Source organism: Salmo trutta, chromosome 22, assembly GCF_901001165.1.
Source record: "Salmo trutta chromosome 22, fSalTru1.1, whole genome shotgun sequence".
Classification (NCBI taxonomy): Eukaryota; Metazoa; Chordata; class Actinopteri; order Salmoniformes; family Salmonidae; genus Salmo; species Salmo trutta.
This window is the reverse complement of record NC_042978.1, coordinates 23,640,688-23,668,404: the sequence shown is the minus strand read 5'-3', so window position 1 is coordinate 23,668,404 and position 27,717 is coordinate 23,640,688. Positions and strand designations below refer to the sequence as shown.

Sequence of the window (27,717 nt, the reverse complement as noted above, 5' to 3'; positions counted from 1 at the left end):
ATGCATCAAAGCTCTCAATCGTGAGAGGCACTGAGGATAGGAAATCGATCCAAAGATCAGGTCTGCTGTGACTGCACACAATATACTGCAGCCCCTTGCGAGATAGATTAAGGTTCTAAACATCTGCAGTGTTATTGTCTACAATGAATCGACACAGTGGCCTTGAGAGGTAATTATTCTCAAAAACAATGCCCTGTGGGGGGGTGAGCAAACCTTGCTGCAAACCTTCCTACCCACCTTCAGAGAGTGGAGGGTCATGGGGTCAAGGTCACAGAAGGAGAATGGGGAGTAGTAATCCTAAGTACTCCCTCTGTGTGTCCTAGGCTGACCTAGTAAGACTCCTCTCTTCCCCCTACGTGCCATCTGGTTTCCCAAGCATACTGTGGAGCTTTACCTCGTTTGATCTGATCTGAGGGGCCACCCTGAGCCCTCTAGGACTCGAGTAGTTACACTAGAGTCAGAAATTAGGCCAGACTCTCAAATATATGTTCATATCTTATGGCTCAGTGGGTTATTGTTCCATTGTGTTACTGTGAGCACAAGTCAAATGCTGGCCAAAGCCCAAAGGGGACTGTGCGAAAAAAGACAAACGTTTTCCAAAGGATGTCGAGAGCCCATTTCACGTAAAGCAGGGACAAATAGGAAGCCGTGTGAATACAGCCTACGTCATAAAAACAAGGTTGGCCTGACTGGGTAAACAAGCCCAGAGCTGTCTGGGGTTATGTCACCAGTGATATTGATGGCTGGAACCCCAATCTGACCTAAAGAGGTTCAAAGATGTTGACAACCTATGACTGATACAAAAAACAAACAGACTATGATGTGCCTGCAGATTCTATGCACTTGTGCCAATGTGTAAGATTGCAATTTTGTTTAAATCAAATCTACAAATAATATAATCTTGAATCACTACAAACATTAAATCCTAAATCCACATAATCTAAAATCCAAACACGGAGATAAAGTTGACGGCATTGTTGTGAGGGGATATGATTTCAGAGGTGAGAGGTAAGGAAGGAAGGCATCTGCTCAAGCCGTTTGAGATGATGAACACCAGGGCTGCTGTTCCAACAGGAGAGAGGATGACCCTTTGACCTTCCCATTGTTTACCTCTCTGCGTATGGGACAGTTTTTTATAGATCTGAATTGTGTCTCATTCTGTGCCAAGGCTTATGAATGTACTATCAGTATCACAGAATAACATGGCACCAGGCCCTCATGGTGGCATCTGGTATTGATTTTAGAGAAGAGCACTGACCCTTTGGCTGCTAAGCCGATGAGGGATGGGCACATAGATAAAGGGAGGGACAAAACAATGCTGATTTCTATTTATCTATCTGTGATAACCTGCACAAACCAACATCGCAGATGTCCATAGAGTTTCAATAGATTCATGGCTTACTGTAAGAGGATATAACTACCACAGTGCCATAGTTACAACAAAATGAATGACAGACCACATTTATGGTGAGAGAAACCATAAACATGCTCACACAAAATACATAACGTCTAGGATAGAGGTCTGTGTTGTAGAGCCTGCAGAACATGTACATTGTCATGTCAATTATCACTTATCAGTGAAAAGTATGCTTGAAACGAAATGCCTCCGGAAACCATATATTGTAGTTATTACTCTGACATTTTAATGTGTTTTCCAGCCTTGGTGCCTTTATGATTCCCAGTCAGCTGCAAGCTGTGTCTTTATTCTGTGCTCATGTTTGGAAGTGGTTGTATTTTCTTTTTCTATAGGCCTATAGACTGTTTCATTTCCCTGTGTTAACCACATACTGTATATGGGGCCAGCCATGAGTGGCCAGACCATACTAATCCTCTTAGTTCAATTAGCTACGGGTGACTGATGCCACACATTTCCATTCTTCTACTCTGCTAAATAGTACAGTGTGCAAAATTAGGGTTACTGCTACACTGGGCCAAATTCTTTGCACACAATGAGGTTAAGAATTCAACCAGTAATACTGAGTTTATATTTTCCTGTATGGAAATGTATTTCTTCATATTAGAAATCCTTGGGGTGTGTTATGGAGGATTTCCCAGTACACAAGAAGCGTTGTACTACTGTAATTCCTCTGTTGCTATAGAGGCAACAAAACATAACATACTTTTGCCTGACCTTTTCTTCCTGAAAACTATTTGAAGGTTCATTTCAATTAGGTCATGTATTTTCCTCTAAATATCATTTGTTTGGGAGAGCTGTGACTGGATACAAATACCCGCGCAGCCTTCACTTTCTGGCAACTATGATGTCACCTGCCACCAATGAGAGCTCAGATAAGGCTTGAATCTCTCTCTTTCTCTCTCCCTGTGAGTCATGGAGCCTGTTACAAGGTTTTAATTGCAATAATACCTCTGAATACCTCAGCTGCCAAGCTCACCATTTCCCACTCATGGCTTAAAATGTCAAGTATGTGATTGAAGCTGCACAGTTCTACATCCCTCACAGATAAACAGAGGGGTGTGTCTTTGATCTTAAATAAATCAATGGAGAATAAATGCCACTAGCAGAATAACATTACTGTCATCAGCATCTTGTGTAGCAAGTCAATCATCTTCTGTATAGAGAAGCTCATTATGAACCTTTTATAAAGAACACTTTGGGGATACAGTATTTAGGTCAGATTGGTGTAATAACACACAGTTGAAGTCGGAAGTTTACATACACTTAGGTTGGAGTCATTAAAACTCGTTTTTCAACCACTCCACAAATTTCTTGTTAAGAAACTATAGTTTTGTCATGTCGGTTAGGACATCTACTTTGTGCATGACAAGTAATCTTTCCAACAATTGTTTACAGACAGATTATTTCACTTATGATTCACTGTATCACAATTCCAGTGGGTCAGAAGTTTACATACACTATATTGACTGTGCCTTTAAACAGCTTGGAAAATTCCAGAAAATGATGTCATGGCTTTAGAAGCTTCTGATAGGCTAATTGACATAATTCGAGTCAATTGGAGGTGTACCTGTGGATGTATTTTAAGGCCTACCTTCAAACTCAGTGCCTCATTGCTTGACATCATGGGAAAATCAAAAGAAATCAGCCAAGACCTCAGAAAAACAATTGTAGACCTCCACAAGTCTGGTTCATCCTTGGGAGCAATTTCCAAACGCCTGAAGGTACCACGTTCATCTGTACAAACAATAGTACGCAAGTATAAACACCATGGGACCACGCAGCCGTCATACCGCTCAGGAAGGAGACGCGTTCTGTCTCCTAGAGATGAATGTACTTTGGTGTGAAAAGTGCATATCAATCCCAGAACAACAGCAAAGGACCTTGTGAAGATGCTGGAGGAAACAGGTACAAAAGTATCTATATCCACAGTAAAACGAGTTCTATGTCGACATAACCTGAAAGGCTGCTCAGCAAGGAAGAAGCCACTGCTCCAAAACCGCCATAAAAAAGCCAGACTATGGTTTGCAACTGCACATGGGGACAAAGATCGTACTTTTTGGAGAAATGTCCTCTGGTCTGATGAAACAAAAATGGAACTGTTTGGCCATAATGACCATCGTTATGTTTGGAGTAAAAAGGGGGAGGCTTGCAAGCCAAAGAACACCATCCCAACCATGAAGCACGGGGGTGGCAGCATCATGTTGTGGGGGTGCTTTGCTGCAGGAGGGACTGGTGCACTTCACAAAATAGATGGCATCATGAGGAAGGAACATTATGTGGGTATATTGAAGCAACATCTCAAGAAATCAGTCAGGAAGTTAAAGCTTGGTCACAAATTGGTCTTCCAAATGGACAATGACCCCAAGCATACTTCCAAAGTTGTGGCAAAATGGCTTAAGGACAACAAAGTCAAGGTATTGGAGTGGCCATCACAAAGCCCTGACCTCAATCATATAGATAATTTGTGGGCAGAACTGAAAAAGCGTGTGATAGCAAGGAGGCCTACAAACCTGACTCAGTTACACCAGCTATGTCAGGAGGAAGGGGCCAAAATTCACCCAGCTTATTGTGGGAAGCTTGTGGAAGCCTACCCAAAACATTTGACCCAAGTTAAACAATTTAAAGGCAATGCTACCAAATACTAATTGAGTGTAAATAAACTTCTGACCCACTGGGAATGTGATGAAAGAAATAAAAGCTGAAATAATTAATTCTCTCTTATTATTCTGACATTTCACATTCTTAAAATAAAGTGGTGATCCTAACTGAACTAAGACAGGGAATTTTTACTGGGATTAAATGTCAGGAATTGTGAAAAATTGAGTTTAAATGTATTTGGCTAAGGTGTATGCAAACTTCCGACTTCAACTGTATTGTCACGACAGCGATCTATAACGCTCAACATATAACATGACACTGATGATAATTGGGGGTCTCGGACAAATTGGGGGCGTGAGAGATGCAAGCAGCAACACAGGGGAGGCTGCTACCATAAATCAATAGGGCCTGATGCACACAAGCCTGGGCTATCTCAGTTTCTATGGTAACTGCCTGCATGGTCCCCTCCCCCATGGATGGCTGCTGACTGCCTACCTCACTAGAGCCATGATAGAAGACACTCCGTAACAATCTCCAGCGTGGCACAATAACCTACTTCCTCTGCCCAGCCCGGAAGACCCGGATGTAGAATGTGAAATGGTGGTCAACAAGAGGAATTGAGAGAGGGGGAAAATAGGAATCTAAAGAGATTTATATTAGGTTTTCTGTTTTCTGTGGCTAATAACATTGACTTTCATTAAATAGCTAATGAAACCCATAGATACCAGTAAATACAGTATATCTATCTTCATGATGATATACATATTAGCGCTTAAATGTGGTTATACTGATTTACAATTAAATTCATAATAAGAATGGGATGGGATTTCCAGATAATGGAAAAATCCTTTTCAATATAGGAGCATAGGACCACAAGCATTTTGCTACATCACAAGCATTTCACTACATCACAAGCATTTCACTACACCACATGCATTTTGCTACACTGCAACAATTTCGCTACATCACAAGCATTTTGCTACACCACAAGCATTTCGCTACATCACAAGCATTTCGCTACATCACAAGCATTTCGCTACATCACAAGCATTTCGCTGCATCACAAGTATTTTGCTACACCACAAGCATTTCGCTGCATCACAAGTATTGTGCTACACCACAAGCATTTCGCTACATGCGCATTAACATCTTCTAACCATGTGTATGTGACAAAATAAAATTTGATTTCTCTTTGATTTGATTTGACAATCACACTCTGATGACACCCCTGTGAAGTTCTGTGACAACTAGTTACTACACCAGCATAGTATGAGAAGTCTGACTGGTGTGAGGAACATGATGCGTCCATTATGAATCTATACAATAATAAAATATAAATCCACATACCAGATCCCACTAGATATAACCACATACTTCATGGTTATTTGTGTAACGTTGACTATGACCTTGAACTAACTATGTAAATTGCAGCTATAATGATCAGCCCAAATCTGACATTTCTACCAGTTTAGACCATACATTTACACATGTATCTCTATTATAAAGCAATTCCATATCTGAGCATTTCTAAGGATACTGCCTGGAATAGGGAGACCATCCAGGGAGCAGCTGCTGGGTATCACCTCCCTGCTCCCTCTCTCTCTCCCTGGTACATACCCCTTCCCTCCCCACAACCCCCAGTGTGGCTGATGGCTGATGGAGGGATGAAGACAGGACACTCACCGACATGTGTGATGACACAGTCCACACGCTGCTGGAACTCCTGCAGAGACATCTCCTCCTCTCTTAGCCAGCAGAGCATCTCAGGGTGTGTGCAGCTTTGGCTCTCCTCTCTCCCCTCCTCTGCTCTACTCTCCACCACTGTCCTTTGTCAATCCGCTCCCTCACCGGAGGCTGAAGGACCCTTCACACACAAAGCACAGTGCCACTCCCAGTCCGAAAGCACCTCAGAGATGATGTGAGAGAAGGGAAGCAACTTCAGGGTCTGCGGATATCTCTAACTCCACAAAAAAGATATATTTTCCTCAAAAAGTGCAATACAATTTAGCATAGTATGTGTATGTGTCCTTAATAATGGATGGATACAAACACGCTCACTGGGTGAGCCAATCAGGAGGGGCTAACGCTGCTTTCAGGCTGATGCTCGGCTTGCTGTAATAAAGGCTGAGTCAGACACCAGGAAGCAAATCAGAGAGCAGCTACCTGCCTTGGGGAGATAGGGGGCTAATGGATTCACTAACACAAAACCTGGAGCTATAGAGCCACTGGAATGGAGCTACAGTACCAATTCAGCTATGATGAAAATGTTGCTTCTAAAAAAAATCTGCTTAATCTAAATGGCAGACAATATCAAATAATATCATATACATTTAAAATATAATATTGTAAGTAAAGGATTTCATTTTCAAGTAATCCATTTTAATAATGGAAATGTGTAGGCTGAAATAGGCTGGTAGCATACAGAAACTAAATATGTAGTTCTGGGACTCTTGAAAAACGGGACAATCTCAACTAGTTTTTTTCACAAATATTTTTATTCATATTAACAAAATTGGAAATATATATTTTGATAGACCAAAGTATCAGCTATCACACCATGTAAGGGAACAACCTACTAATTCTAGATTTGTTTCATAAAATGCACCCAACTGGATTTATGTCAACTCCATAAGACATTTCATTTCTACATTTATTGTCCAACAAGTTTTTAAAGGCCTTTGATTGTTTAAGTCTAACATTAGATTATTGAACTATATAATACAAATATTTTTTTTGTTTTGTTTTATAGCATTAGGAACACCTGCTTTTCCATGGCATAGATAGACTGATCAGGTGAATCCAGGTGAAAGCTATAATCCCTTACTGATGTCACCTATTAAATCCACTTCAATCAGGGAGAAGTAGGTTAAAGAAGGATTTTTAAGCCTTGAGACAATTGAGACATGGATTATGTATGTGTTCCATTCAGAGGGGGAATGGGCAAGACAAAAAATGTAAGTGCCTTTGAACGGGGTATGGTAGTAGGTGCCAGGTGCACTGGTTTGAATGTGTCAAGAACTGAAATGCTGCTGGCTTTTTCACACTCAACAGTTTCCTGTGTGTATCAAGAATGGTCCACCACCCAAAGGACATCCAGCCAACTTGACACAACTGTGGGAAGCACTGGAATCAACATGGGCTAGCATCCCTGTGGAACTCTTTCGACACCTTGTAGAGTCCATGCCCCAACAAAATGAGGCTGTTCTGATGGCAAAAGGGTGGTGCAACTCAATATTAGGAAGGTGTACCTAATGTTTTGTACACTCAGGGCATTTATAAAGCAAACATCATCCCTTAGGTCTAGCACAGCAAATGCTTCAATAGTTTAAGCATATGTTGCAGAACAGTGCTTACATTTATTTCAGAATATTGACAAATAAAATGTATATTAAGGTGGTTAGCCATCAGTGAAAAGATTTGACAAGCCACACATAATATGAAACATGATCTATTTGAAAATCCCCAATATAAACATAACCATTATATCAGATCTTCCAGTACTCTGACAGAGTTGACGTGAGACAAAAATCTGACGGAGTTAACAAAAATTGCATTTTTCTTCATTCAAGTGGTGTAAAAAGTACACATTTTGTTTTTCCTCAGTTGCTTTATGACTCTAAAATGTACATAAAAACAAACATATTTGAACCAAAATTCATATTCTATCCATCAGATAGATGGAGTTGACAGTTTATAGTTGTGACCATGGTGATTTCGAATTACAGTGCATTCGGAAAGTATTCGGATCCCTTGACTTTTTCCACATTTTGTTAGATTACAGCTTTATTCTAAAATGGATTTAAAAAAAATCCTCATCAATCTACACACAATACCCCATAATGGCAAAGCGAAAACAGTTTTTTTGCAATTTTCGCAAATGTATTAAAGATAAAAAATAGAAATACCTTATTTACATAAGTATTCAGACCCTTTGCTATGAGACTCGAAATTGAGCCCAGGAGCATCCTGTTTCAATTGATCATACTTGATATGATTCTACAACGTGATTGGAGTCCAGCTGTGGTAAATTCAATTGATTGGACATGATTTGGAAAGGTACATACCTGTCTATATAAGGTCCAACAGTTGACAGTGCATGTCAGATCAAAACCCAAGCCATGAGGTCTGTAGAGCTCCGAGACAGGATTGTGTCGAGGCACAGATCTGGGGAAGGGTACCAAAACATTTCTTCAGCATTGAAGGTCCCCAAGAACACAGTGACCTCCATCATTCTTAAATGGAAGAAGTTTGGAACCACCAAGACTCTTCCTAGAACTGAGCAATCGGGGGAGAAGAGCCTTGGTCATGGAGGTGACCAAGAAGCAGATGGTCACTCTGACAGAACTCCAGAATTTCTCTGTGGAGATGGGAGAACCTTCCAGAAAGACAACCATCTCTGCAGCACTCCACCAATCAGGCCTTTATGGTAGAGTGGCCAGATGGAAGCCACTCCTCAGTAAAAGACACATGACAGCCTGCTTGGAGTTTGCCAAAAGGCACCTAAAGGACTCAGACCATGAGAAACAAGATTCTCTGGTCTGATGAAATCAAGATTGAAGTCTTTGGCCTGAATACCAAGTGTCACATCTGGAGGAAACCTGGCACTCTTTCTACGGTGAAGCATGGTGGTGGCAGCATCAGGCTGTGGGGATATTTTCAGGAGCAGGGACTGATAGACTAGGCAGGTTCGAGGGAAAGATGAATGGAGCAAAGTACAGAGATATCCTTGATGAAAAACATCTCTGGAGGGATCTGAAAATAGCTGTGCAGCGACGCTCCCTATCCAAACTGACAGATCTTGAGAGAGTCTGCCTCGAAGAATGTGAGAAACTCCCCAAATACAGGTGTGCCAAGCTTGTAGCGTCATACCCAAAGACTTGAGGCTGTAATTGCTGCCAAAAGTGCTTCAACAAAGTACTGAGTAAAGGGTCTGAATACTTATCTAAATGTGATATTTCAATTTTTTTATTTTTCATAATTTTGCAAACATTTGTGAAACCTGTTTTTGCTTTGTCATCATGGGGTATTGTGTATAGATTGATGAAAATAATGTAATACATTTTAGAATAAGGCTGTAACGTAACAAAATGTGGAAAAGGTCAAGGGGTCTGAATACTTTCAGAATACACTGTAGTTTGTTTAAATCTATCAAAAGTTTAGAACTTTGCAGACCATGAGCAGTCTAGCTAACTATTGGAACAACTCACTGGGCAAAAACAGGTTGAATCAACTTTAGCTAAGTAAACAACATTTGTCTTTAGGGTAGCTTTGGTGTAGCTTAACTTCTTCCATTGTGAAGTAACATGGTAGCTTGGTAACCTATATTTTCAAAGTAGCTTCCCCATCACTGGCTGTATTAATACAGATAGTATTAATAGTGTAATGTCATGCAAGAAAGCATGATTCAATACAATAAGGTCAACCCATCCCTCTACTACTCTGTCCCACATTTTGATGAACGCAAACATGCAAGCCAAGGGCATTATCTTCTTACCACACGTTGTTGCCCTTGGGACCTTGGCGATTGCCTAGGAGACGAGCAGCCGCCCCATAGACATCTGCGCCCCTAATGTCACTCCCATAGAAATAGAAATGGTCACTCCATTACCCCAGGCGACAATCATGAATAACTGACAGCTGGTCGTGACTGGTGATGAGGCATACAAAATGAAAATGTGTAAGGGATAATCAACGAGGGGCTATGCGTTCTATGGAAAATAATGTTGAAGGACGCCAAAGGTGTTTTCCATGACGATGAAACTTGAGTTGAAATTACCTTCCAAGGAGTTGCGTTATTTTCCAGAGAAAGCATTGAGCCCCGAGTTAATTATCCCTTTTATACCATGGCTATAATTCAACACATGTGCCACTAGAAATGTGTTCATTAATTTGCCAGTAGAAATGTGTTCAACATCTGAAGTAGCTAGCAAGTTTACTAGATAGCTTCAATAGTTGCTGTGGTAATCAAACAGACTTGCTATTTTAGCTAACCAAACCATCAGTCCGAGCTTTCTATTATGATAATCGAATTCAACAATACCAATCATGTTTTCAATTCGACTTTTGCTTTCAAAACATGTAAGTATGAACTAAAGCCAAATTCTACCGTGCCGATATACCGTGTGTCATACAAAAATAATGCACGCTCTAGAATGCCCTTCAAGCCAATAAGAAACGAGTATTAAACAATGCCATGGCATAATTTTACTTATTTTCTCACGATGTTATTTTAAATACATCATTCGATAGTAGTACAACAGGAGCTACCGCCCAAGATGAGGAGACGGATGAAGAGAAGACGTCTTGAAATATTAAAACATTACCGTCGCTCAACTCTCTGATTGGAGGAAAAAGATTACCGTAGGCGGAAGAAGGCGTCGCATCTTCTCCATCAGGGCGGGTTGTCACTAGTTACAACAGCCACAAAGTCAACATTGTCTGTGTTGTAAAAATTAATGAAAATAAAACAAAAATGCTTTTTGATCTTAATGTAATGTTAGGTATGAGGTTAGCCGTTCAGTTAAGGTTAGGGTTACGTCTAGGGTTTGATTTTAAGAAGATACATTTTATAAATAGGCGGGGTTTTAGACATAATTCTAATTTTGTGGCTATAGTAACTAGTGACAACCGTCAGGGCGGGAAATTAACGACACATGTCAACAGATTACACATTCCGAATGTCAGCGCATTTTATCTAGCTACATATACCTAATTATTTTAAACGGTGTAAGTTAAGTGTAAAGTCTGGTTTCAATCAACTTTGGGTAAGTTCATTCTTATTACCAAAGCTATATAGCTAGCTACTGAGCACTGTTGCTACTTGCTAACTGTTCTGCGAGCTAGCTGCTGGTTGTTATTGTTTAGCCAGCTAACGTTAGCTAGCTTGTCAAAGAAAGAGGTGAACGTATCCCTCTTTTTGACACTCAAGACAGTCAAGTAAGACTCAGTGACTAATGGGCAGTGATCTGTTTTCTAAATCCTATTTTCAAGGAAGAGCCATGCAGGCGTTTTTGAAAGGAACATCAACTCAAGGCACCAGACCTCTGAAAGAGAAAGGTACAGGGACCAGTGGAGAGAAGAAGCAGAAATCTGTCCCCTGGGTAGAGAAATAGTAAGTTCAATTTCTCAGCGGCTGTAGTATAAGCCCTTGAGAATCTTCATTCATAGAATGTAATTACAGACACCCAAAGAATAGAAATGCTATTCGGTAGCTGCAGACAAATATCTTGGTGATAATTAAAGTGGCTTAATATGTTTAGTCAGATAGAAAACCCTGCATTCATTTGATCAACTACACTGAAAACCCTTGTTTGGCTGTTTACAGTAGACCAAAATGTATGGAAGAGGTGGCGTTTCAAGAGGAGGTGGTTGCTGTGCTGAAGAAGACTATAGAGGGCGCTGATGTAAGTAGCCTCTTCAATTCCATGAGTAGTGACTTCATATGCTTAGGGTAAATACTGTCTGCCTGGGATTCTGTTTGAATATTACATGATTTCTGCTGCAGCTCCCCAATCTACTGTTCTATGGACCACCTGGAACAGGAAAGACCTCCACCATCCTGGCTGCAGCCAGGGAACTTTATGGGTGAGAGTGACTCACCAGCTTTCCAGATTACTGCATTCCAACTCCCAACTGATGCAGATCTGCGTTTGTGGGTTTCAGTGATTGTCTACACCACAGTAAGTTTTCAGTTTCCGTTCCTTTCCACAGGCCAGAGCTGTACCGACAGAGAGTGCTGGAGCTGAACGCCTCCGATGAGAGAGGGATTCAGGTGGTGAGAGAGAAAGTCAAGAGATTTGCCCAGCTGACTGTAGCAGGCCACCGCACTGAGCAAGTACCAGTTTAATTAACCTTCATTACATTCACATACCCCCCCCCAAACACACACGTAGCTAGCTCAATCTACACAACAAATCAGATCATATAATACATGTACCTTCCTTACCCCCTATAACAGTCAGCATATTGTTCATGTTAAATTAGGATATTAAAGCCTCTTTCCATTCCTCACCTCTGACAGTGGGAAACCATGTCCACCCTTTAAGATCATCATCCTGGATGAGGCTGACTCAATGACCAATGCTGCTCAGGCTGCTCTCAGACGCACCATGGAGAAGGAGTCCCGGACCACCCGCTTCTGTCTCATCTGCAACTACATCAGCAGGTCAATTGGGCTTCGTATTCCAAGAGGCACTCTAGAATATGAAATCTATAAGTTGTATTTTTTTTTTACATAACATTACAAACTCTTTGAGACACTTTACAATATGATGTAATAAATGTTAAATCTGTGATTTTATTGTGATTTTCTGTGATTTTATTTCCAGGATTATTGAGCCCTTGACATCCAGATGCTCCAAATTCCGCTTCAAACCTCTAGCAAATCAGGTCCAAGAAGAGCGCCTGCTGGATATCTGTGACAAGGAGAATCTCAAGTACTCAAAGGAGGTAATGATTACAACTGCACACACTGCATCATCATTGTTTTACAATTATATTGAGTACTATCCCTAGAGTTTGGAAGGCAGCCCATGTGCTTCCTCTACATAAAGGTGGCGACCTGAGTGATCTAAATAATTATCGTCCCCTTACCAAACTCTCTTGCCTAGAAAAAATCCTGGAATCATTGATTAATACTCAGCTGGATCCCTTTTAACTGCTACATCTTTTCTGAATGTAAAACAGTCCAGGTTCAGACCAGGTCATAGTATCATCTCTACTACTTCTATGGTTTTAAATTATGTCATAAATTGTTTAGATACGAAGAAACACTGTGCTGCCTTCTTCATTGACCTGTCCAAGGCACTCGACACTGTGGATCACACCTTACTTATTCAGAAACTCTATGATTGGCTTAGATCGGACTGCTTGCAGCTGGTTTGAGAATTATTTAAAAGACAGAACAGTGTATACTTACTGATGGGGTTAAGTCAGGATTTCTAGACATAACAAAAGGTGTCACACAGGGTTCAATTCTTGGTCTAGTTCTTTTCACTATTTGTATTAACAGCATTGGTCTATCTGTACAAAACTGTAACTTTCATGTCATCTGCGTACACTGTTGTATACGCTACTGCCCCTATGGCAGCTCAGGCTCTGACTCTTCAATCTGCTTTTACTACCTTGCAGAAGGCCTTGGTTGACCAGAAGTTGATACTAAATGCTGGTAAAACCAAGTACATGTTATTTTCCAAATCATGTAATAATGTAACTGATGATTTATGCATAAGTATGTTAGATGGTGCCCCAATTGATCGTGTCCACGCCTATAAATATCTGGATTGATCGTGTCCACGCCTATAAATATCTGGATTGAGGTAAAGTTATCTTTTAAAAAGCATTTTGACGAGTTACTCAAAAAATTAAGAATTAAGTTGGGCTTCTTCCATAGGAATAGGACCTTTATATTAAATAGTAGAAAACAAATATTCAGTCCACATTTATTTCTGTTATAGATTATGGTGATATTATATACATGAATGCAGCTACCAGTGTTTTGAAGCCCTTGGACACAATTTATCATAGCACACAGAAACAAGTCTCTCACCGTTGCCGCTTGCTATAGACCACCCTCTGCCCCCAGCTGTGTCTTGGACACCATATGTGAATTGATTGCCCCCCATCTATCTTCAGAGCTCGTGCTGCTAGGTGACCTAAACTGGGACATGCTTAACACCCCAGCCATCCTACAATCTAAGCTTGATGCCCTCAATCTCACACAAATTATCAATGAACCTACCAGGTACAACCCCAAATCCATAAACATGGGCACCCTCATAGATATCATCCTAACCAACTTGCCCTCCAAATACACCTCTGCTGTTTTCAACCAAGATCTCAGCGATCATTGCCTGCATCCGAAATGGGTCTGCGGTCAAATGACCACCCCTCATCACTGTCAAACGCTCCCTAAAACACTTCAGCGAGCAGGCCTTTCTAATCGACCTGGCCGGGGGATCCTGGAATGATATTGACCTCATCCCGTCATTAGAGGATGCCTGGTTATTCTTTAAAAGTGCTTTCCTCACCATCTTAAATAAGAATGCTCCATTCAAAAAAATGTAGAACCAGGAACAGATATAGCCCTTGGTTCACTCCAGACCTGACTGCCCTTGACCAGCACAAAAACATCCTGTGGCGTACTGCATTAGCATCGAATAGCCCCTGTGATATGCAGCTTTTCAGGGAGGTTAGGAACCAATATAAACAGGCGGTTAGGAAAGCAAAAGCTAGCTTTTTCAAACAGAAATTTGCATCCTGTAGCACAAACTCAAAAAAGTTCTGGGACACTGTAAAGTCCATGGAGAATAAGAGCACCTCCTCCCAGCTGCCCACTGCAATGAGGCTAGGAAAAACTGTCACCACCGATAAATCCACTATAATTGAGAATTTCAATAAGCATTTTTCTACAGCTGGCCATGCTTGGCACCTGCTACCCCTACCCCGGTCAACTGCCCGGCACCCCCCACAGCAACTCGCCCAAGCCTCCCCCATTTCTCCTTCACCCAAATCCAGATAGCTGATGTTCTGAAAGAGCTGCAAAATCTGGACCCCTACAAATCAGCCGGGCTAGACAATCTGGACCCTCTCTTTCTAAAATGATCTGCCGAAGTTGTTGCAACCCCTATTACTAGCCTGTTCAACCTCTTTCGTATCGGCTGAGATTCCCAAAGATTGGAAAGCTGCCGTGATCATCCCCCTCTTCAAAGGGGGAGACACTCTAGACCTAAACTGCTACAGACCTATATCCATCCTGCCCTGCCTTTCTAAAGTCTTCGAAAGCCAAGTTAACAAACAGATCACCGACCATTTCGAATCCCACCGTACTTTCTCCGCTATGCAATCTGGTTTCAGAGCTGGTCATGGGTGCACCTCAGCCACGCTCAAGGTCCTAAACAATATCATAACCGCCATCGATAAGAGACATTACTGTGCAGCCGTATTCATCGACCTGGCCAAGGCTTTCGACTCTGTCAATCACCACATTCTTATCGGCAGACTAAACAGCCTTGGTTTCTCAAGTTACTGCCTCGCCTGGTTCACCAACTACTTCTCTGATAGAGTTCAGTGTGTGAAATCGGAGGGCCTGTTGTCTGGACCTCTGGCAGTCTCTATGGGGTTGCCACAGGGTTCAATTCTCGGGCCGACTCTTCTCTATACATCAATGATGTTGCTGTGGCTGCTGGTGATTCTTTGATCCACCTCTACGCAGACAACACCATTCTGTATACTTCTGGCCCTTTGGACACTGCGTTAACTAACCTCCAGATGAGCTTCAATGCCATACAACTCTCCTTCCGTTGCCTCCAACTGCTCTTAAATGCATGCTCTTCAACCGATCGCTGCCCACACCTGCCTGCCCGCCCAGCATCACTACTCTGGACGGTTCTGACTTAGAATATGTGGACAACTACAAATACCTAGGTATTTGGTTAGACTGTAAACTCCTTCCAGACTCACATTAAGCATCTCCAATCCAAAGTGAAATCTAGAATTCTTATTTCGCAACAAAGCATCCTTCACTCATGCTGCCAAACATACCCTCGTAAAACTGACCATCCTACCGATCCTTGACTTCGGCGATGTCATTTACAAAATAGCCTCCAACACTCTACTCAACAAATTGGATGCAGTCTATCACAGTGCCATCCGTTTTGTCACCAAAGCCCCATATACTACCCACCATTGCGACCTGTACGCTCTCGTTGGCTGGCCCTCGCTTCATACTCGTCGCCAAACCCACTGGCTCCAGGTCATTTACAAGTCTCTGCTAGGTAAAGCTCCGCCTTATCTCAGCTCACTGGTCACCATAGCAGCCCCCACCCGTAGCACGCGCTCCAGCAAGTATATCTCACTAGTCACCCCCAAAGCCAATTCCTACTTTGGCCGCCTTTCCTTCCAGTTCTCTGCTGCCAATGATTGGAACGAACTGCAAAAATCACTGAAGCTGGAGACTCATATCTCCCTCACTAGCTTTAAGCACCAGCTGTCAGAGCAGCTCACAGATCACTGCACCTGTACATAGCCCATCTGTAAATAGCCCATACAACTACCTGATCCCCATACTGTATTTTTTTATCTTGCTCCTTTGCACCCCAGTATCTACTTGCACATTCATCTTCTGCACATCAATCACTCCAGTGTTTAATTGGTATATTGTATTTACTTCACCACCATGGCCATGACCTCATTTGCACACACTGTATGTAGACTTTTTTTCTACTGTATTATTGACTGTATGTTTGTTTATTCCATGTGTAACTCTGTGTTGTTGTATGTGTCGAACTGCTTTGCTTTATTCTTGGCCAGGTCGCAGTTGTAAATGAGAACTTGTTCTCAACTAGCCTACCTGGTTAAATAAAGGTGAAATAAAATAAACACTTCATTTTATAACATCAAACCGTTTTTACTGTTAGATGTTTTTATCGTAAAGTTGGTTGGACCTTGCTAAAAACACAGGTCATTTCATTATTCTGTTTTTGTTTATAAAGCCTAACTCAAACTACAATTTACTTAACATCATTGTGGAACTATAGAAACTCTGATTACAACACAGGGTTGGTTAATGCTGGAGACTCCACAGAGCTGGGTAAATCTGTCTTTTCCTATCAGGCCCCTATCATGTGGGATAATCTCCAAGTAACTTTTCATTTGGATGTGTTGTCTCTGGGTCAGTTTAGGAGAAAGGAATTTTTATATTGATGAATGTGTTTTTTTTTTTTTATATATAATATTTGCTATTTATTTATTGTTTTAAATTGTGTATAATTGTATTTTCTGTATTGATCCCAGGGCACATTTGCAAATGAGACCTAGGTCAAATATGTGTTTTTCCCCTGGTTAAATAAAAGTTAATAAAAATCGTCTTCCATTCTGTTTTCCTGCAGGGTATTGCAGCGTTGGTAAAGGTTTCAGAAGGGGATCTTAGAAAAGCCATAACCTTTCTTCAAAGTGCTGCACGGCTGAACACAGATAATGAGATCACGGAGAGTGCGGTCATAGAGATAGCAGGGGTGAGTGCTTTTATTGTATATCAATCATCAACAATAGTTGCCTGTTTTATGCACTGCAGCCTAGTCAAAAGAGAGGTATCCAACTTTGCTGACACCTATGCTCACATTCCTCTCTAAGGTTGTTCCTCCCAAGATGATTGACAATTTGCTCAAAATCTGTTACAAGGGAACATTTGAAAAACTAGAGATTGCTGTTCGGGTATGCACATTCACTTTTTATTGCTGCTTCATTACATAGGGATCGAAAATCTAACTGCATGACACTTTTAATGTAGCAGCTTTTTGTCAGACTAATCACCCGGCCATTCTTCCACTTACAGAACATGGTAGATGAGGGCTATGCTGCCACACAGATCGTCAACCAGCTACACGAAGCCATCATAGAGGAAGAGCTGAATGACAAGCAGAAGTCTGCCATCACGGAAAAGATGGCAGTAGGTGTTTCAAAATGGCATAACTTACATCAATGTGGCATTTATTTTACAGTAGTAGTGACTTATTGATTTGTCTAATTTTTCAGGTGGTTGACAAGTGTTTAGTGGATGGTGCAGATGAGTACCTGCAGATGCTGAGTCTGTGTTCTGTGATCATGCAGCAAGCCACTGAGTAACTGACTCCACAACCTTATGGATCATTCCTCTCCATATGCATCTAGACCAACAGCCTTTTCTATACATTTTTGTAGGTTGACTGTATTAAAATGTTAATTGTTTCCTGTAAATACTGTCTTTGTCAATCAGTGCTGTTCAAGTCATACTTCAGGGGTCAGTTTTATAGAAACATTTTCACATTTATCATCTGGGCTTTGAGTCAGTTAGGAAACAAAGATGGATGCTTCATGGCAGACATGCACATACTGTCCATAATATACGTCATACATACACACACATCACTTTTCAATGCATTTGAAAAGTAGGATTACAGATGTAACAGATCAACATTGTCAGTCTAGTGTAGTTAATATGTTGACTGCTTCAGCACACTCAGAGAGTGTGACAGGGCGAGAGTCTGCCAGGTCAGGTGGCGCTGTATGTGTACTGCCCTGCTTCTGTGATTCTGGTAGCTGATGGAGGTAATTGCATAGCAAAGACCTCACCGCCTCGCCATTGGAGTCATCCAGACATGCAGGAGCTAGGTCACAAGGCTGGGAAAGGCTTTGGCTCGTCTCTTCAAGCCACTTCTCTATAAAGGGATCATTATTCATCTCACACATATTATGTAGAATGCAGCATGCCTGAGTCATCACAGGGATCAGGGCAGCATTGCTGTTGTTGCGCTTTAAGCACTGCCAGCGGGCTTTCAGGCGACGAAAGGTAACCTCAATAGGGGTCCGTGCTTGGCTTAGCTGAGTATTAAATGTACGTTGCTGAGGTGTTAGTTGAGGTGACTCTGGATAACATTTGAGCAGCCAGGTCTGCAAAGGGAAGGCTGCATCACCCAACAGCACATAGCCAAGAGGTTGGCCCATGAGTTTGTGAGGTGTCTTAGGTGACAGTCCCCCTTCTCTCGCCAACATCCATAGTTCAGAGCCCTGCAGTATGGTTGCATCATCAGTGCTGCCTGAAAAGCCTACACGGATGTCCCAGAAGTGACCACGTCCATTCACAACTCCCTGCACCACCGTGGAGGGCCATCCTTTGCTGTTCCAGCCATCACTGGTTTGGCTTTGAGATTTCACAGAAATGTGAAGGGAATCAATGACACCCACACAATGAGGGAAACCCCACTGTGTGTTGAACGCAGCAGCAATTTCCTCTAGCTCCTGTTCACTTGGCTGATGAATGAAGAGTGGCTTCAGCACGGTCACAATGGTATTGCATACGTCTCGTACATATTTGATTACTGTGGTGCTGCTCGTGCCAAGTAGGTCACCGATAGAGAGATAGTCCAAGTTGGTGGCCAACCGTAATATAACCATTGCCACGCGTTTCTCCAGAGAGACATGACAGGTAGGGTCTTTAACTTCCGGTCTGAGCTGGTCACAGAGTAGGTCAAATGTGTCCTTGGTCAGATGGAATGTGTTGAGCCAGTCTTGAGGATGGAACTCCTTAGTCACAACCCTCTCCCACCAGTCTGATTTAGGCTCTGCAGGTGAGTAATGTCTCATGGGTGAGGGTCTTGATGGGGAGGATGGTCTTGAAGGTGAGCTTGGTGGTGGCTGAAACTAGAAAAAGATATAGCAATTATGGATATTTGAATTGCCACTTTTTACTCATTGAAAAACTGTTCAAGTTGGGATGTTTGAATCACCTAGGCTATTTGATTTTGGCTTTGAAATACTGCATGTGTTCTCTTGATACAGACACTTGACCTTATGTCAGGTTGATTCCACATCAAAGTGTTACTTACTGTATGTGCAAGCCTCTTCATTTTGTTGAGGATATACATTCTATGTCTGATATGCCGTTGGATTTCCATCCGTTTATCCATGATGGCTTTCCTAATCTTCTCTCTACGCCTCATGGACAGATACAGAAGCCTCGACCTCCGTTCCACAACAGCTTTTTTCATAGAACTCTCCATGGCTTAGAGTCGAATCTAGCTAACGTTACAGCATCAGAATGGAGACATGCATGCAGCTAACTGCTATGTTTTCAAGCTCAATTTGAGCTAGATAACGTTAACTCATTATAATTCCATGGGTGTTATCAGCACAGCCATGTATTAAGATACATAGATGGCTCTGGTTATGAGTATTATTTGGCTAAACTCTTTGCTTGCTAACCTGTGTATACTGTTAGCAAAGGAAGTAGCTACGTTGATTAGCTAACCTAACGACATAGCTTATGTGCGTTTTCAGAATTCACCAAACGGACGTTAGCTAGCTGCAGCAGCATTCTTCTCCTCTGGCAACAACGTGTGACTGTTCAGTGTTTTGATTTGAACAGCTTAGCTACGTAAACATTTCCCACAATGCATTGCAATTTGGTCAGTAACATTTTATGCTAGCCGGCTAACGTTAACTAGCTAGCACACAGAACGTGTACTTATTTCATTCTACATTATTGCTCCTCAGTTGCTCGTGAATAAGAGAAAAATTATACTGGTGTGTCCTGACACCTGCACTCGATTTAAAAATATTTACTTCCGTGTCCAAGGCGTTGTGTGTGGTATTTGGTAGCTTATCAGAGTTAGCTTAGCTTGCTAACGTTACCAAGCAGACGGGAAGGCTCCCTGTCTATTCTTCCGGACCTTAGTGAAGTTAGCTAGCTATCTGTGGTTTAGTGAAATGTCATCGACGTAGACTGAACCCTCATTTCTTTGGTGGTGTTGTTTCTGTTAACTTGGTTAAAAAAAATACCTGGCATGCAATGTGCAGAGGATCAGTGCCAGCAGTAGACTGCTCTTTTAACTGTGGCTTTCCAATCAAGATCCAGCCAGCGAGGCACTACCACTACTATGGACCAAGAGTATCAGCGTCGCCTGCTTCGGCAGATCAACATTCAGAACGAAAACACCAGCCCCATTGTGAGTATTCATTATCATGCCACTCTCGCTTTTATTATATTACTGGGAACATTTCTGAAGTGTTATTAAAAGGAAGGTGTGTCTCACCTAACCAACGTGGTGCAGTGATGACCATACTATTAGAACAATGTTATTTTAAAAGGACACTGGCACTTGTTGGTTCTCCATTTACCTGTCATGATTCATCATTAGTCATTATTTTACATGTTGTCATTATACAGAAGGTGACCGAGGTGATGCGAAACCTGACGCCCAACAACTCCCCAATGTCCTCTCCCAGCAAACACGGTGACAGGTTCATCCCATCCCGTGCAGGGGCCAACTGGAACATCAACTTCCACAGGATCAATGTATATGTCACTTAAACCTCTTTAATACCCTATCAATTATAATACATTACCTCACTATAGCTTCTTTTATTGACACATTTAGTCAGCTCATGGAGAAATGTTTATGTGATCTGCGTTTTTAGGAGAATGAGAAATCACCAAGTCAGAATAGAAAAACAAAGGATGCGACATCTGATAGCAGCAAAGGTAAGTTACATAACAAACTATGCCACATCAGATGAAATTACTAACATTTAAGAACAGCATACATTATAGTAGTTAATGTAACTGTGGTTCTGAATTAGCAGATGGGCTGGCCTACTCTGCTTTGCTGAAAAATGAGCTGCTCGGAGCAGGCATTGACAAAGTTCAGGACCCCCAGACAGAGGACAGACGGTTGCAGCCATCCACGCCGGAAAAGAGGAGTCTCTTCAGTGTAAGAATCTAATTTGTTTCCAAGCTACATGAAGTTATTCTGGAGCAAGGTCTGACCCAAATCTTTTCCTTTATGTGCAGTACTCTCTCAGTGCTAGGAGCACAACAGATGAGGACAATGGCATCTCTCCCTACTCATTGTCACCTGTCAGTAGCAAAAGGTAAATTCATAAGTTGGTGTCTCTGTAAAGATGCAGGGTGGTTACTGTTAACTTCAAATCAATGTTTTTTCATTTGGTTTGTTTTCTTTCTGTGCAGTCAGAAGTTGCTACGGTCACCCAGGAAGCAGACTCGTAAAATCTCAAAGATCCCATTCAAGGTCTTGGATGCTCCAGAACTACAGGATGACTTCTACCTCAACCTTGTGGACTGGTCTGCTTTAAATGTGCTGAGTGTTGGCTTAGGCACATGCGTCTATCTCTGGAGTGCCTGCACCAGCCAGGTACTGCTTGTGTGACTAATACATGTGCATATGATTTAATTAGCCTCTCATTACACATGGTGTTCATTTCTATACAAACCCTCAGAGAGCATTGATTTGTCTTTCCAGGTAACTCGTCTGTGTGACTTATCAGTGGAGGGAAATTCTGTTACGTCCGTGGGCTGGTCAGAGAGAGTGAGTTCAACTCCATATAATCTGCCGTTTGTAAATCCCACCATAACACTTTTTACTTGCTCTAGGTGTTTTTTGTGTGTGGTTTGCTGACTCCAATGCTGTGCGTTTCTGATTCAGGGCAATCATGTGGCGGTGGGGACTCACAAAGGCTACGTACAGATCTGGGATGCAGCAGCTGGCAAAAAGCTCTTTACACTAGAGGGTCACACTGCTAGAGTTGGTGAGCACTCAGTGGAAATCCCTGTTATAGATGTAGCATACTAGTTGTTCATTTCATCGGTCTCTCCCTCACCATTCCCATGTCTGATCTTCCACAGGTGCACTGGCATGGAACGCAGACCAGTTGTCATCAGGTAGTCGAGACCGTATGATCCTGCAGAGGGACATTCGCACACCACCTCTCCAGTCTGACCGTCAGTTGCAGGGTCACCGGCAGGAAGTGTGTGGTCTGAAGTGGAGTACAGACCACCAGCTGCTTGCATCTGGGGGCAACGACAATAAGGTATAATAGCATATATCATGACTCTGTGTCCACAACCCTCAGATATGGCTTTTAACATAGATTAGCCAAGTTTACATAACATGACAACCTCACCAACCATGCATGTCTGTTCTGGTTATGGCCTGCATTTCTCTCAGCTGCTTGTGTGGAACCACTCTAGTACGGCACCAGTGCAGCAGTACACGGATCACCTAGCTGCAGTCAAAGCCATCGCCTGGTCCCCCCACCAGCACGGGCTGCTGGCATCTGGGGGAGGAACGGCTGACCGCTGCATTCGCTTCTGGAACACGCTCACCGCACAGCCACTGCAGTGCATGGACACAGGCTCGCAGGTCTGCAACCTGGCATGGTCGAAACATGCCAATGAACTGGTACGTACCACTCACTGTTGAGATGGTGATCCTATAACGTTATTTAAACCTTGATGGCACTTTGATGGTCTGGTGGCACTCTCCCTTTTCTATAGGTCAGCACACATGGTTACTCTCAGAATCAGATCCTGGTGTGGAAATATCCTGCACTCAGTCAAGTAGCCAAGCTTACCGGACACTCGTACAGGGTGCTCTACCTGGTAAGTAACATTGTCTTGTTTTGATGTTCCTAACCTCCTAGCTTTTCCTAATGTTCTGATATTGTCTATCCCCTGCACTATGAAGGCAATGTCTCCTGATGGTGAGGCCATCGTCACAGGGGCTGGTGATGAAACGCTACGCTTTTGGAATCTCTTTAGTAAAACACGGTCAACAAAGGTGCAAAAGTGGAGTTTTTTTCACATTTCTGTACAGTACACACTACACTCAAATCTGCTCTTAAAATTACAGTACGTGTCTATGTTTTACTTTCTTGTTGTCCTGTGATTTTAAATGAACTTTTTCCTCTTTTTATTCAGGAATCTGTGTCAGTTTTAAACCTCTTTACCAGGATAAGATAACGGCAACGCAGGAATGGACTTGGAGTGCCTTGAATTCATCACAACATTCATCAACCCAATGCAAAAGAATGACCCAACATGGACATGACATCTTGTCATGGGAGGAAAGAACTGTTTTACTTTGCCCAGAAAAAAGTGAAACTGGATCATTTTCAGATAGAAAATAATTTGTCCTCAATGTTTTTATTAGATTTTTTTCTATTCATGTACACTTCAATATACAGTTATGCTTTTTCTATGTTGATTTTTGTATTCCATGTCTATGTTGAAAGTATGTGTTAAAGGAGCCTTAAAGTACAATGTAGAGAAATGGATCTACAATTTAAGTTGTTGATTATTTTTTTTTGCCTTTTGAAATTCTATATTTGAATGTTATATAGACTGGGGCAAATTGTATAATATAATGGGACAATCATGGCAATCCATGGCAGTTGTTTTAAGAAAAACAATTAACTTTTGGAATTAAAAAAATAGCCACTAAATGTGCCAAAGCACTACATTGAATATAGTAGGGTGGAGTAAACAAAACTGAGTAAAATGTGATGTTAAATTGCTGGAACTCAAGAACAAGATATAACAAGAGTATTTCAAAAGAAATGTCTGGTGTTTTCTTAGACTTTACTGAGTTATAGTTCATATAAGGAAATTAGCTAAATAAATAAGTTAGACCCTAATGTATGGATTTCACATGACTGGGAATAAAGAATTGCATCTCTTGGTCACAGACGCCTTAAAAAAAAGTGCCGTGGATCAGAAAACCAGTCAGTATCTGGTGCGACCACCATTTGCCTCATGCAGTGCGACATCTCAGACCATCCCGCAGGTGAAGAAGTCGGATGTGGAAATTCTGGGCTGGCATGGTTACACGTGGTCTGCGGTTGGAGGCCGGTTGGATGTACTGCCAAATTCTTTAAAACAATGCTTATGGTAGGTAGAGAAATTAATATTGAATTCTCTTCCAATAGCTCGGGTGGACATTTCTGCATTCAGCATGCCAATTGCACACTCCTTCAAAACTTGAGACACCTGTGGCATTGTGGTGTGTGACAAAACTGCACATTTTAGAGTGGCCTTTTATTGTCCCCAGCACAAGGTGCACCTGTGTAATGATCATGCTGTTTAATCAGCTTCTTGATATGCCACACCTGTCAGGTGAATGGATTATCTTGGCAAAGTAGAAACACTCACCAACAGGGATGTAAATACATTTTTGCACAGAAAAATGAGAAATAAGCTTTTCATACATTCTGGGATCTTTTATTACAGCTCATGAAACATGGGTCCAACATGTGTTTACATTTTTGTTCAGTATACTTTTTAAATGTGCATCTGTCGTCATGAGACAATCTAAACAACGATCTGGTTTTGGCCTATTAGCAGGGCCGGCCCTCCCAATAGGCAAGATTAGGCCCCAGCCTATGGCGGCACATCAATTTGGGGCGGCATTTTGACAATTTGGCTGCCGCCCTCCGGCGCCACCAGCGCATAGCCTTGCTGCAGTTCGACTAGTATTGGACTTGATAGACTACAATGAGCACATTATGGAAGATAGCATTATTTTATTTGTAGACTTTTACAAGGCATTTGATACAGTTGAACATTATTTTATTTTTGAGACTCTTAGATTTTTTGCTTTTGATCAATATTTTCAAAGTGTAATTAAGACACTTTACAATATTAGTTACAGCTCCGTTAAATTATCCCATGGAACTTCACAAAGATTCGACATTAGACGTGGAATTAAACAAGGATGCCCAATTTCTCCTTTCTTATTTGTCAGACAAGTTATGGCACATCATATAAATAAGGATAGTTTTAGGGGTATTCAGATACAAGACAAAGAGATAAAATGTTCACAATTGGCTGACGACACCACCTTTTTTTGAAAGATCATAATGAAGTCAGGAAAGCTATTGAGTGTATTAATGCCTTCTCACATGTATCAGGTTTATCTCGGAATATTAGGAAATGGGAATTATTTGCGTTGAAAAGATGTGACTTAAAACTCAGTATGTAATATCCCTTTAAAAGATGTGATCACATATCTTGGTATTAAAGTTAGCAAAGATCAGAAAGAAAGGGCCAACTTAAATTTCTCTCCTATTGTAGAGAAAACTGGTAAGAGATTTAACTCCTGGTTATTAAGAGACCTTTCTTTATCTGGACGTGCACTTTTATCAAAATCTGTAGGTCTGTCCCGATTAGTTTATACCTCCCTTGGATGTTCCTCTGTCAGTAACTAAGATGGTTGATACTAAATGATTTAACTTCATGTGGAGGAATAAACCTCATTATTTAAGAAAAGCGGTAATATGTAGCACCCAAAGTGAGGGAGGGTTGAATGCTCTGGATTTTAAAACCTCTAATATAATATTTAAGATTAAATGGATACAAAACTATTTAAGAAATAAGGATTGCATTTGGAATATCATCCCTAATGTAATATTCCAACAGATTGGTGGTCTAGAATTCTTACTGAAATGCACCTTTGATATGGGTAAAATCCCTGTTAAGCTTGCAAACTTTCATTAACAAGTACTGCTAACTTGGAACCTCATGTACAAACACAATTTTCCCCCACATTGGTATACAATCTGGAATAATAAAGACATAAATACAAAAACAAGTCTTTATTTTTCCAGAACAGGTTTGACAACAACATTATTTGGGTTAAAGAATTATTGAAAAATGATGGACAATTATATGATTATCCAGAATTTATTAGAACACACAATGTTACATTCACTCCTGAGGAGTACCAAATTGTTGTTAGAGTTGTCCCTAAAGGTGCTATTCTTCTTTTAGGAGAATATAACGATACTCAAAGTGCAACTGTTGAGGATTTTGTAGCCTCAATACAATTAGAAGGAATTGACATTTTAAACTATAAATGTAATAACATGTATATAATGAAACTATGTCAATGTGTTACTATTCCCTCTGCCAAAATGTACTGGAATGCAGCCCTGGGACAAGTGAACTGGAACAAAGTTTCGTTGTTATCTGGTAAATATTGTATATCTAATAAGGTGAAAGAAGTATCATACAAACTCATTCATAGAATCAACCCTGTAAAGACCTTTATTATAGATTTAAAATAGCTATTGATAACAAATGTGTATTTTGTGGTTGTGAACCAGAAACTCTTGACCATTTATTTTGGGACTGTTCTTATGTCAGAAGATTTTGGAGTGAGTTAGAAGATTTTGTTTTTAAAAAAACGACTATTAATGTTAATTTGAAAGACTCTGATAGGTTTTATTTTGATCCAAATGATATGGACCCTGATTTAACTTTCATTGTTCATTTGTTTATCTTTCATGGAAGATTCTTTGTCCATAAAATGAAGAATATTATTTTGAAATGATCAGTAAATGTAAAAACAAAAAAGCAATACGCACCATAAAAGTATTTAACAAATTGAAAATGAATCTTGATATGTAATACCCCTGTCTGTTAGGTTTATGTACTCTTGTTTGTATATTTAAAAAAAAATGTATTTGTTGTGTGCATACATTTTTTTTTAAAGCAAGTTTAAATCAACAACAACAAAAAGCCTTGCTGCACTTCCCGCCCCACCCCATTCCCTCTTCTCCCGAAGTTCACTCCCACTATCCTTGGTAGCTATGGTGATGCGTGTGTTTATATGGGATCATCCAATTGTGAAACATTAACAAAAATGAATCTGCCAATTAAATGATTGGATTTTTATTTTGTTTGTGTGTGACGAAAACGATTAGTGATTAAGGCAGTAGCCTAACCTAGCTTGTTAACGTTAGCTAGCTACTACTAGTGGATATTATTTTAGCTAAAAGTAATCTATAGAGATTTGAAACAATTTGCTATCATGTCTAAGAGACAAAAACTATCAGGAAGCGAATATTAAAAAAAACAATGAGAAAAGAGGCATAATCTCAAACCAAAGACAAATTCGCTGGTGAAATTGATCAGCGTGCAGCAATGTCCATCAGCTGGTGTGGAGAATGACAAGCCTACTAGGACAGGCCATTCATTCGCCGAGAATGACGAGCCCCAATTCGCTGATCCCAGCAGCGAAGAGGGTAAACCGGAGGAGTCCGAGCCATGCACTTCCACCAATGATTAAAGCTCTCTGTCTGGACAAGAACAGGTGGTCGCACCAGGCCTAGCCACACCTCCAAACAATGCCGGCGAAGACCCTACTATCTTGGACCCAGACTCAGATTCGTCGCTCCCCGTCCCAGATGACAGTGGTGGTGCTGCTGCTAAATCCGAACTCCCAGACAAAAAAACATAAAAGATCCCGGTGAGTGGCCAAAATATAGGAATGGATTTTTAAGGGATATGTTAGTGCAGGCTGGGCCACATCAGGATAAGGAGGGGAATTTCCCAAGAGATGAGGGACAATGAAAGTTTTCTGTGGCCCACT

The 27,717-nt window shown here is 41.2% G+C and overlaps 4 protein-coding genes across 7 annotated transcripts in view; 2 read left to right on the top strand and 2 right to left on the bottom strand.

Moving 5' to 3' along the window:
• Positions 1–5,943, bottom strand: part of mcf2l2 (MCF.2 cell line derived transforming sequence-like 2) — a 131,508-nt gene extending 125,565 nt beyond the window's left edge. For both annotated transcript variants that reach the window (XM_029707320.1, XM_029707321.1), the window contains exon 1: positions 5,699–5,943. In XM_029707320.1, the coding sequence (XP_029563180.1) occupies positions 5,699–5,777 (79 nt within the window). In that variant the 5' untranslated portion in view covers positions 5,778–5,943. The remainder of the gene's footprint in view (positions 1–5,698) is intronic.
• Positions 5,944–10,618: 4,675 nt separating this feature from the next.
• On the top strand, positions 10,619–17,749 carry rfc4 (replication factor C (activator 1) 4). 2 transcript variants are annotated; one of them, XM_029707319.1, is made up of 11 exons: positions 10,619–10,779; positions 11,010–11,126; positions 11,340–11,418; positions 11,520–11,599; positions 11,726–11,845; positions 12,036–12,179; positions 12,343–12,463; positions 16,903–17,028; positions 17,147–17,227; positions 17,349–17,462; positions 17,549–17,749. In XM_029707319.1, exons 2-11 carry the CDS (start codon positions 11,014–11,016, stop codon positions 17,636–17,638), a joined length of 1,068 nt encoding a protein of 355 aa, XP_029563179.1. In that variant the 5' UTR covers positions 10,619–10,779; positions 11,010–11,013; the 3' UTR covers positions 17,639–17,749. The 2 variants fall into 2 exon arrangements, with proteins under 2 accessions (XP_029563179.1, XP_029563178.1); XM_029707318.1 differs by having other exon boundaries at positions 10,620–10,779; positions 11,006–11,126.
• Positions 17,223–19,931, bottom strand: LOC115158408 (protein ANTAGONIST OF LIKE HETEROCHROMATIN PROTEIN 1). Its single transcript, XM_029707317.1, has 2 exons — positions 19,378–19,931; positions 17,223–19,192 (listed from the first exon to the last, which is right to left on the bottom strand). The coding sequence occupies exons 1-2, from the start codon at positions 19,549–19,551 to the stop codon at positions 17,972–17,974; spliced, it is 1,395 nt and encodes a 464-aa protein (XP_029563177.1). The 5' UTR covers positions 19,552–19,931; the 3' UTR covers positions 17,223–17,971.
• Positions 19,932–19,951: 20 nt separating this feature from the next.
• Positions 19,952–24,031, top strand: LOC115158407 (fizzy-related protein homolog). 2 transcript variants are annotated; one of them, XM_029707316.1, is made up of 13 exons: positions 19,952–20,496; positions 20,718–20,846; positions 20,969–21,032; positions 21,134–21,261; positions 21,342–21,421; positions 21,519–21,702; positions 21,811–21,876; positions 21,994–22,096; positions 22,194–22,378; positions 22,516–22,749; positions 22,845–22,949; positions 23,035–23,127; positions 23,268–24,031. In XM_029707316.1, exons 1-13 carry the CDS (start codon positions 20,428–20,430, stop codon positions 23,307–23,309), a joined length of 1,482 nt encoding a protein of 493 aa, XP_029563176.1. In that variant the 5' UTR covers positions 19,952–20,427; the 3' UTR covers positions 23,310–24,031. The 2 variants fall into 2 exon arrangements, with proteins under 2 accessions (XP_029563176.1, XP_029563175.1); XM_029707315.1 differs by having other exon boundaries at positions 21,131–21,261.
• The last annotated feature ends 3,686 nt before the right edge of the window (positions 24,032–27,717 follow it).